General features: G+C 39.8%; 1 protein-coding gene across 3 annotated transcripts in view; it reads left to right on the top strand.

Moving 5' to 3' along the window:
* Window positions 1-12,100, top strand: part of RB1 (RB transcriptional corepressor 1) — a 462,098-nt gene that overhangs the window by 38,108 nt on the left and 411,890 nt on the right. For all 3 annotated transcript variants that reach the window (XM_030200484.1, XM_030200483.1, XM_030200482.1), the window contains exon 4: window positions 7,042-7,176. In XM_030200484.1, the coding sequence (XP_030056344.1) occupies window positions 7,042-7,176 (135 nt within the window). The remainder of the gene's footprint in view (window positions 1-7,041; window positions 7,177-12,100) is intronic.

Raw genomic sequence — 12,100 nt, 5'->3', positions numbered from 1 at the left:
GGTGTTAAAGAGACTGATGCATAGTACTCCAGGACATCTAATTAGCCTGAGCACATGCATTGTGTGAAGCGCTGTCTCAATCTTGTTTAGAAGTATCTGTTGTTAGTAAGATGTAGCAACACACAAAGTTGAGCAAAATTAAATAAATGTATTGTTCTATTGCCCCAGATGACTCACGACCCCAGTGATCATTTGAGGTGAAAAGATACTAAACACGTAGCAATGATAGTTGAGGTGCCATTGGAACCGTCATGTGAAGCCATGTCCAGGGAGAACAAGAAGTAATGTGCCAAGTGACCAAACAACTGGAGAAGGACTATGATCATCAGAACAGAAACAGTTGAAATATGTATGACTAGTAAGATGATAGTCTGTATCGTAAAGAGCATGTTAAGACTTCCTCACTTGCTTACCTACTTCAAATGCCACTGATTATCTTTCTTGTATGTAGTAGCTGGTCTGAACCTGACCAGTTGCATGTTTTCTCCTATATTGGCTACGTTACTCGTCTTTCCAATAGTAGTTTCTATTCCCTCGCTGAAGGAATGTTTAACTCCACTTTGCAATGTTCTATGCTTCCATAGCTAATATTCCTTCAAAATCAGGACAAAATTCCTTACACTGTAACACTGAGGGACAGCGTTTTTATCCCAATACATGTGCGTAGGAGCAAGCCTTGCTACTGTTCACATTTTTTATGACCCTTGTGACCCCTGACACAGGCGCTGAGCGCCAAAACATAGCCCATGTTGGGTCATTTTTTGAAGACTGTTTATCAAGTTGTGTGATTTAAAGGAATTTTGTCCTGATTTTGAAGGCTCCTAGTGCTTTCTTTGACTATTTGCACTTCGGTGTCATAGTGTAGGAAGGTGCTGGGCATCGAGGAGGAATCCTTATAGGAGCTGATAGTGTTGTGTAGAGAACTCTGCACCTCCTGACACACAGTGGTGCATGTCGGTGTCGGCATTAGCACCGGTGTTGAATTTGCTTTGTGCACTGATGGTGTGGATCCTGATCTCCGAGTGCACAGCAAGGGGAGCGAGCAGGCAATAGACCTTGTTGAAAATGATGCCTGAATATTCGGAGAGGCAGGCTGTTAAGCTGTAAATGAGAACAGTTGTTCATAGCAGCAGCTGAGGTATGTTCCATTTCAAGTGACAAAGTGCTGCGGACTTTAGATTTTTACTAAATACTGTAAAATAATTTAGTGAAAAGTCTAACTTAAAAGTAAAAGGAAGACAAATAATAATAAAAGACTAATTTTTGAAGGGACTTAAAGTCAACACGGGTTCTGTTGCAACTGCGGAAGAAATAAAACTCAAGTGGAAGGGCTGAGTGTGCTCTATATATAGTTGCGGGAAGGCAGGGGCATGTGCAGAGAGTGGACTCTCTTGAGTTTTCTGTGCTTTGGAACGATCGGGTCGATGACATCACCGGGAAGTCACTTAACTGTGTGGCTAGATCACTGTCCGTGGAGAACTGTGCCCCGAGGAACAGATGGAGATTACTACAGTGTAACCTGCAGCTTAAACTGTGCCTTTAGGTTTAAGCTCACTGCCATTTAACAGTCCAGCAGGAGGATGTTGGGTGAGATAGAGAAATCCTGATGTGATGCGAGTTGGGCTGCAGGCACAACTGTGTTGAGTTGACCTAGATGTTGTTTTGGAAAAATTGCATAGATTTTTCTTTTGAAACACTGTGAAAACTGCTTGATACAAGTGAAGTAAAGGGGGAGGGGAATTTTCAAACCCCTTTTCTTCTCTGCTGCAGGAAAGCAGTGTGAAGGAACTTTGAAGGACATTCATGCTCCAATGAGCATTGGATTTGGAAGGTTTTGGAATTATAAAGAGTGCTTAAGGCTTGTTGCTCAATATGGATTCTGGATAGTACTTGAAAGATTGAACTTCCTGTTGGGATTGTGCTTCTGACTTGAGAAGGGGGGGGGGGGGAAGGGACAAACACTTGATGTTGGTATTGCATTATCCTCCTTGTGGAATATTATTTTAACCTATACATATCTCATTGATTTTTCTACCCAGACATAAGGAATTCTTTGTTTTGGAACTGCACTGTTACGTGTGACTGGATATAAGGAATATCCGTACTGGATTCTTTATGTATCTGGACTTTTGGGGGAAAGGGGGGGTTGAGCTTCAAGACTTGCAAGTTCCCCCCAGCAATATGAGGATGTGTATTGGATCCAACTGTATTATAGAGGGGTAGCTTAATAGTTAGCATGGTGGGCTTTAAACTGGGGAAACCGGGTTCGATTCTCACTGTGGTTTCTTGTGACTCTAGGCAAGTTTAGTTAACCCTCTACTTCCCCTGGTACAAAAAACTTACATTGTGAGCCCACTAGGGACAGAGAAAGTGCCTGTATGTAATAACGTATGCCGCTTTGATTGTACCATAGAAAGATGATGTTTTAAGAATCTAATAAATATAATAGTTAATATGCTTCACAGTTGTTTAGTAGTTGAAGGAAGACAGGAGAACAATTGGTTCAAATGTTTTTGTTTGTCATCTTCCATCAATTCCACCAATTTTTCATCATCTTTATACCTCTCCCAGATGTTTAACTCTCTGCAACTCAGGTTACCTCACAAGCTGAAGACTGGAAGTTTAATTTGAAATCTTGCCTTTCATTGTGTATATTGAAAAAAATATATACAGTCATGGTAATCAGAGGAGACATACAAGGGAATTCTTGTAAAACTAAACACCTTACTTATGTGCAAGTACAGGCCACATTCCCTTCTTGGAGCCAGAGCACATCAATTGCACAAAACACTGCAGTGTCATCATGCCATAGCTAAGCTCAGATTAAATCAAATCTTCTTAGAGCTGCTTAACATCAGAAGGCGGTGAAAAATCCACTTTGGATCTGTAGCCATTTCTGAAACATACTGGTTTAAAAAAAAATCCCATTCGCATTCTGTATACAGTTATCAGCTAAACTACTATAAAAGCTGCCTTCCCTTAGGTCTGCCATATTTTCACATTTCATGTGTTCTTTTCTTGATACCTCAAAAAATGTTCCCATTGTCTTTTGAGGTAAGCCTGGTATGCATGACTGGTTCTGTTTGCAAGTTTCCATAAGAAAATCTTTTGAATATCCTTTTTATGAATGGGAGCCTAAAACATAACCCCTTACTGCAAGTGTGCCCTGAGAAGTGTATTATACAGGGGAAGCTTGATCACTTTGTCCTGTTTCCAGCCCTATGATTTCATGCTTGCCGTCATACATCAAGCTTTGGTACTTGACTTTGCACACTTTTCCCCAAGTTTATCAACTGTTGTACTAAGGGTAACATTAATAAGTTCTTCCTTGTTCAGAGTGCTCTTACCATATGTTTTGCCCTGGTTCAGCCTCATTTGCCACTTTTGTCAGTTTGTGTACACTGTTTGTAGTTCTCTAGGTAATCAGGGAATCCTGGAGAACAAGAGTGTTGAATGTTTGCAAACACAGCATTGTTACTGCTTATTCTTAATTCAAAATGTAAGTAAAAGTTGTTCAAGCCCAGATTTCTGTAGAACTTTCTGCTTTTTATCAATTTGGTACCATCAATTACTAGTTTAGAAACTCCATCTTTAGTTATGTGAAAACTAGAATTCCATGGAGTAGGTTATGACCTTAATATCTTAAACTACAGGGTACGTTTACTAAGCTGCGTTAAAAATAGGTCTTAGTTCACCATTATGCAGATCTTTCCCATATGCTGGGGCCATTTTTACCGTGGCCATAAAACCTTAATATTTTTTTCCATTAGTGGCCATGAGATAATAAGAGCTTAAGAATAGCCATACTAGGTCAGACCAATGGTCCATCTAGCTCTGTATCCTGCTTCCAACAGTGACCAATTCACATACATGGCAGAAACCCATTAGCGCACAGCCATTTTTAAAAATTACCATGGGAGCATGTACCGTCTCCTATTTTGTAGGCTGTAGGGGCTTCTGTGTTATCTGTGCACTAACCAGTTAGTGCGTGGTAATATTAGATATGCTAACTGATTAGCACAGGAATGCCCACTCTTTGCCCCTGACTTGCCCCCTCAAAGACCATTTAGCACATGGTTAAGGCGTGCACATTAAAAAACCAGTGTATAATGGTGTAGTGTCCCCCATGATGGTCTATTTTTTGATGAGTTAGGTGTGTATTAGCACCTAATGCAGCTTGGTAAAAGGGTCCCAACATTCCTTATTGTCCATGCTAGACTAGTCCAGATGAGTGAATTATTTTCCCCTGAGCAGATGGAACCACAGAAGAACAGCTCAGAGCTGACTTCACTCTACTGATAGGTAACTGATTCTTCCTTCAGTTCTTCACGATTTCTCTGACTCTAGCATATGATTGATTTATTTATTCCATACTTTCTATACAGCTTTAAATGTCAAGCAGGGCAAAGCGGTTCACAATTCTAAAACAGAAAATTAGAAGAAAATAGAAAAGAGAGAATTACTATATTTGATAGGAAAGAACACATACCGTTCAGTACATATACTTCCCAGGATAACTGAGTTCCAAGTCTGTCATTCCAGTACTCGAGTTTATAGTTGAGTAAGCTTGTTCAAAAAGCCAAGTTTTCAGTAGGAATTTAAACTTTTTCAAGGAGGTTTCACTGTGCAAAAACAGAGGCATAGAATTCCACATTAAAAGGGTGACATAAAAGAGAGCACGATGGTGAGTGCTCTCCATTTGGGCTATCTGAGGGCCAGGCAACACCAGGCTATGGTCATTCAGAGACCTCAAGACTTGTGCAGGAGAATAGGGAATCATCAGACTGGACAGATACAATGGAGTCCCTTGATGGAAAGCCCGAAACACAAGTAGCAAGATTTTAAACTGGATGTGGAATCTAACTGGGAGCCAATGATGATCCTTCAAGTATGCTATTACATGATCTGATCTTGAAAGATGACAAAGGAGACGAATGGCCATATTTTGAAGAGTTTGAAGATGTTTAAGCACAAAGTTTGGAATCCCTTGATAAACACAATTACAATAGTTGAATCTGGTCACAAAAAGTTCTAAGATTAGTGCATGAAGGGATCATACTGTACGTAATTGTTGCAGAAGAAAAAAAATCCTAGCTTACATAAGAGAGAAATTTGCAGATATGTGGTCTGGTACAGCAACTACAAATAGGCCAAGTTGACCCAGATTCCCAGTGAAGCATAGATAGTCTGGTGTATTCTATGGGTAGCAATCCTATGGGGCTAATTTCCCTCTCCCTATGGGAACAGAAGCTGGAGACTGAATTTCCATACCAGTAGATCTAGTGCTTGGTGACAGTGCAGCCTCTTCCAAGTCTGCCTCCTACTGTGTATAGTACTTTTGAAGTCGGTGAGGGAGTCTGAAGTGATCACACTTGCCTGCTTCCCCCCCCCTCCCCCAGATTTGTTTCTTGTACCTTTGGAAAAAAGATTACAGATCCAGGTAGTTCAAAGCCTACCAATTAATTTGGCCTGCCTTGAAAGCAGGCAGGCAAGTGGGTGTCAGGTGGGATTTGTGAAGGTTTAGCACCTGGCCGGAAGTGAAGCTGGAGGGGGTTCCCCAGATTGATCTGTGGCCTGTGCTGCAGTGTACAAGGAATGAAACCTAATCAGCCGGATATAATATTCCAGCAGAAATTTGGGTCTCTGCACAGCTACAGAATTACACATTGCTCCTGAATCTACCACTCAAGGTATTATGGTTTCCACCAGTATAACTTTACAGACTTTGTGGTTGGCTGTAAATTATTTGAAACTGACTTTTTTGCCAGAAGTGAAGCCCTTAAAGCAGAAGATGAGATTCATAAAGAATGGACTGTTAGTTGGTAGTGAAGCCCTTAAAGCAGAAGATGAGATTCATAAAGAATGGACTGTTAGTTGGTAGTGAATATTAAGCAACTTGAAGAAACATTTGAAGGATATCGAGAGTACAAAATATCAGTTGTAAAAGACAGTGCAATAATTTCTCAGAATGTGGAAACTATATAAAATGCACTTCATGCTGAAACTATTAGTGTAATGAACTTTACATTCGTGCAAGTTTTTTTCGGATTGGAACATTTTAAGAATTGTTTGTTGGAATTTTTGTCTATATCTTACAATAAACTTCCACCTACTGTATGTCCAAGGCGCTCTTTTTTTGGAGCAACTGTTGTTGACCCAAGAATTGGAATTGTCCTTGGAGTTTACTTACACCACTGGTGCTTTGTTTATGTAGTATAAGATCTTTGTAAGGACTGTATTATAAATATTTCTAAATTGTTTATGGGGTGTAGGTTTTTTTTCCTGATATTTCAAGATCGATGGATTACAAGGAAGGCTTTTTTGACAATTCCAGGAATAACATGTATAGAATGTTTGTATGTTTGGGAAGCTCGCCAGGTGCCCTTGGCCTGGATTGGCCGCTGTCGTGGACAGGATGCTGGGCTCGATGGACCGTTGGTCTTTTCCCAGTGTGGCATTACTTATGTACTAGGAGGGCTGATAGGTATCCAGCCAAATTAAATGTGTCTTATGTTTCAACAATTTTTTATTGATGACACAGTGAAAAAGAAACAAGCAAAGTATACATAAATGTACATATTCATGAACATACCAGAAAAAGCCATGTACAAGACTGGTCTTCAAATTCTTCTTTTTTTTTTTTTTTTACATTTCCACCCCCCACCCGTCCTATTTTATTCCTTATCATATCATGTCCAGTTAAGAACCGACAGAGTTGATTCTTATGACTATCCCCGTCCTACTAAGAATTCCAATACTAGCTGAAAGGTGTCATAAAAATATGGATTGTTTTTTGTGCATTCACAACTTTCATATTTTGTTAGAAACAAACTCTACTACACCTGCAGAATGTCCCTTAGGCGATAACTGGTTCTGTCTCTGTAGACGAGTCCTGATCACTGAGAGATGGGAATCTTCCACATTGAGCTGTAGGGTTTTGTAATTCTTTTTAGTATGGTACAACATTGACTAATAGGATTGCCATTGTTGCTAACTGATTGTCCTTTGTGTGTTTTGTTTTTTTTTCACTTGATTTTTCAGTGTAAATACATTCTTCCAGTTGGTGAAAGAGGTAGATGTCAACATGGACACCATAAGCATAAAAGTTGATAATACTATTTTAAGACTGAAGAAGAAATATGATGTATTATGTGCACTATATGACAAATTTCAAAGGTAAGATGCTGACTTAGAGCATGTAGTAGTGAGATTTAAAGTAATGTCAAATTGGCTATTCATCTGGATTGAGACTAGTGAAGTTGTCTTGGAAAAAGTCCATAGTTATACACTACAGCCACCCAGTGTTTGAACATGTTCCCCTCAAAGTTGGCTTAGTGATTGTGCTTTTTTGGGTACAGTGACACAAAGCAGCTTGAGTTCCCCTTCTTAAGCTATAGAGAACCTAGAAATGAAGGAATCTGAAACGAGCGTTCTCTAAGGATCGGCAAGAATTAAGTACCTTCAATGGGTGACATTATCCAACAGAGCCCATATGTGGAAAAAGCTGTTCAATACTTTTCTGCTTGAAAAGTTTTCAGCTTGTCTGTGTATAGATTCCTGTCCCTAAATAATTGATAGAACAGTATAACTGCAAGGAGTTTGTGGTTTACCTGAGTGATAAAACCAAAGTTATTCAAGAAGGATGAAGTGAGTATGATAGAGGAAAATGTAACATGCTATCCTGTATTAGGAGATAATGATAAATGATTTAGGCCTGGACAGGCCTTATGATTTTGATGGGATCAAATAATTCTGGAATGAGGGGGAAGCCTAGTTCAAATTGATTGTGTGACATTGTGGGGTTCCAAGAATTTGATATGTTGGTAGGAAGGGGGATGGGTGTCAGAATCCTTGCTCTACATGGTGCCTTCGGACCAAAGTTTAGAATTAAGGTCATGGTAATACTTTTGTGCAGATCTGTGTCCAGATGCCATGATATTGGCAGTTACTCATTGGAGATGGAGTCCAGGTGCTAGGTGTGCAAATTACTGTCCTAACTCTAATTTGACATCTGTGACAAAGATACTGGAGTCAGTTGTGATGGCTCAATTGCAGGACTTTTGGAGGATACCCAGGAGCTGGCTCAAGCTTGATTGGGCTGTAGTACTAATGCCGGGTTGGGGGGGGGGGGTGGAGTGTTTCAGACCTTCTAATCTTATTTGGTTTGTCAACTGTTCAAAACAGTAAATACTTAGTGCGTAGGCTTGGAGATGTGGGAGTGGGGGAGATACTGGCTTAGCTTGCTTTCTTCCTGCAGAACAAAAAAGTATTAAAGTAGTGATGGAGGATTGTTCCAACCCTAGAAATGTTTTTCCCATTTAACTGTTTATGTATTTAACAAAGTTACAACATACAACATTACAACTATAACATTGCAGTGTGCCTCAACCAACAATAATTTAACTATAATCTACTGTCCTTAGATAGTTTCAGCATTAAACCTGAAACTGTATCCCAGTGTATACAGTCTGCTTGATAAGTTCCTCTGGGGTGCAGTTTCTTTTGCACCTTAGGCATTTATGGCCAGATTCAGTAAATGGCACAGAAAAATAGGTCCCCAAAAACAACAAGGCAAGCGATCTGCAAAATCCAATATGGGAAAGAAAGCCAGCAGATCAATATCACAACAAAAGGATTTTATTGAAGATACCGTGTATGAACAAATCGCCTGACACAGGCCGTGTTTCGCCCACCTTGGGCTGCGTCAGGGGCTACAATGAACAGATATATAATAATTATCATGGATCATAATAAATAAAATATAACACACATACGAGCATAATATATCAAATATATAAATTGACAAAAAACAAATAATAAAATATGGAATATTACTAAGTATACATAGAGAGTATACTAGAATAATTACATGAATAAGCATATTGCTACGCACTGTCCAATATAAATAATATACATATATATATATATATTTATACATGTACATAAAAGAGCATAAGAAAATATATATATAAAAGAAGTGTATGTAATGCAACAATTGTATGACAGTGCATATAAACATATATTTAAAAGCATAATAAAATCTGACATCACATAACAGCAAAGCAAGGGCACTGGTATAGGTTACGAACTTCAATACAAATATGTATAAAAATTTTTTTATAAATGAGATAATAAAAGGGCACATACCTAATTTGAAACCTTCATAAAGGGGCAACTATAAAAAAGTGAACATGGACACAATCAAATAATACTCTATGTTACCAAAAATGAGAAATGGGGTAGTATGTATTGAACTAAAAAAAAGGAAAATGAATTAAAAATAAATAAGGAAAAAGAAAAATGACAAAATGAAAATGAAAGATAAATAATGAAAATAAAAATAAATTAAGATAAATGTAAACAATAAAAATGTTACTCACATATGGTGCATAAAAGTCAAGAAAAAACCAGCTCAAACAGGAATCCCTATAATCATAAATCAAAAGAATTAATAAAAAACAAAAAATAAAATTAGAGCGGATTAAGACTAATAATATGACATTAGTTTAGGTATCATAGGGTGTATTGACACTACATTGTGTATTGACATGACTAGTGCGATGTGTTTATAAAAAATACTATATACAAAATGTCTTGCAATCAAAACAACGTCATGGCACAGCAATGTCACATATATAAACACTAAGTGCGATATAATGATAAAATATCTAAAATGCTACAAGTGCCGTGTTATAAAATGATGCACTTATTGTTATGTATGACAAACAATTATCAGTGCCCTTAAAGGCTGACAGAAGCGCAATGAAATATTAATACAACATCGGAGGAGAATTAAACCACCACGTTGCCAGTAAACTTCCTGCTATACTACTTCGAGTGATTATATATAAAAACAGGGACGATTACAGCATTAAAGCAGGGACCACAAAAAGTGTGGCTATCAACGTCTCTAAAAAGCAAAACTGCTGCAGTCTGAAGATTAAAAACAAAAGTGCAATACTGCTTCGAGTGAGTATGTATGAAAACAAGTAAATGCCAATAGTGCAATGATGCACATACATAAAATGTTTCTCAAAATAAAAATATACTTACTGTGGTCTCTAGCATACACAAATGGACACACCATTATTGAAGCTGGAAAAATTATTGCAAGTGTCCTGTGATGTTTATATGCATCATTTCCGGGTCAAAGTTCCAAAAAGCGGCAAATTAAATTAAAGAACGCCAGAGACTAAAAAATAGGGGAAATAGCTATAAATCAAATGAAATTTATAAGCAAGGATCGATTAATAAATCCGGTGAAGAAAATACTGAATGAAAAACAATGAATGTGATCTGATGTAACACAGGTGTCGCGTGCTCGAGGACCTTGGCACACTGTCAGGCTTCTTCCCCGGGAGCACTGGGTTCGTGAGCCCATGGGCCATTACCGTGGAGCGGCAGTGGCAGGCAAGATCACCTCCAAGGTCGAGATGAGACAAAACTGAACCGGAACCCCGGACTGGGGTTCCACACAGGAATACACGGAACTGGAACGCACCGGACGGGTGCACACTGGAGTGGGGCCCGCTGGACTGGAACACACTGGAGTGGCCCCACTGGACTGGAACATACAGGGGTGAAACCCGCTGGACTGGAACACACTGGAGCGGAACCCACGCGACCGGAACCCGCTGGACTGGAACACCCTGGAGCTAGGCTTCACCTACGCTTGACCACCTTTCCCCGAGGGTTGAGCCCTCAGGTTCTGGCAGCTGGTAGGACTTACAGGAAAACCCGGAACTGGAACTTGCAAGCAGGAACAGCAGGAATGAAGATCCAGGAGTGCCCCCTGGCACCTAGGCGAAGGCAAGGCAGACAGGCAGGGACTGTCCGGGTTCTGGCAGTCGGCAGGTTTAAACACAATGACTAGTAAACTGTACCCAGGCTAATAGGAACGCTATACCCAGGCAAACCAGTCATACACAAGAAACATACACAGAGCAAACTCAGGAGACTTAGTAAAGCTATACACCAGCTAACAACAAAGCTGTGCCCAAGCTAACAAGTCATGCACTTGAAACAAACACAGAGCAAACTCAGGAGACTTGTAAAGCTATACACCAGCTAACAACAAAGCTGTGCCCAAGCTAACAAGTCATGCACTGGAAACAAACACAGAGAACTAGCAAATCTATACACAGGCTAACAAGCCAAACGGTGCCTAAGCTAGCTAGTCAAACACTAGGAACAAACACAGAGAACTAGCAAATCTATACACAGGCTAACAAGCCAAACGGTGCCTAAGCTAGCTAGTCAAACACTAGGAACAAACACAGAGAACTAGCAAAGCTATACACAGGCTAACAAGCCAAACGGTGCCTAAGCTAGCTAGTCAAACACTAGGAACAAACACAGAGAACTAGCAAAGCTATACACAGGCTAACAAGCCAAACTGTGCCTAAGCTAGCTAGTCAAACACTAGGAACAAACACAGAGAACTAGCAAAGCTATACACAGGCTAACAAGCCAAACTGTGCCTAAGCTAGCTAGTCAAACACTAGGAACAAACACAGAGAACTAGCAAAGCTATACACAGGCTAACAAGCCAAACTGTGCCTAAGCTAGCTAGTCAAACACTAGGAACAAACACAGAGAACTAGCAAAGCTATACACAGGCTAACAAGCCAAACTGTGCCTAAGCTAGCTAGTCTAACACTAGGAGCAAACACAGAGAACTAGCAAAGCTATACACAGGCTAACAAGCCACACGGTGCCTAAGCTGGCTAGTCTAACACTAGGAACAAACACAGAGAACTAGCAAAGCTATACACAGGCTAACAAGCCACACGGTGCCTAAGCTGGCTAGTCTAACACTAGGAACAAACACAGAGAACTAGCAAAGCTATACACAGGCTAACAAGCCACACGGTGCCTAAGCTAACTAGTCAAACACTAGGAACAAACACAGAACTAGCAAAGCTATACACAGGCTAACAAGCCAAACTGTGCCTAAGCTAACTAGTCAAACACTAGGAACAAACACAGAACTAGCAAAGCTATACACAGGCTAACAAGCCAAACGGTGCCTAAGCTAACTAGTCAAACACTAGGAACAAACACAGAGAACTAGCAAAGCTATACACAGGCTAACAAGCCA

This window comes from Microcaecilia unicolor, chromosome 4, assembly GCF_901765095.1.
Source record: "Microcaecilia unicolor chromosome 4, aMicUni1.1, whole genome shotgun sequence".
In the NCBI taxonomy this organism is placed as follows: Eukaryota; Metazoa; Chordata; class Amphibia; order Gymnophiona; family Siphonopidae; genus Microcaecilia; species Microcaecilia unicolor.
The sequence above is the reverse complement of the archived record's forward strand: the minus strand, read 5'-3'. Positions and strand labels throughout refer to the sequence as shown.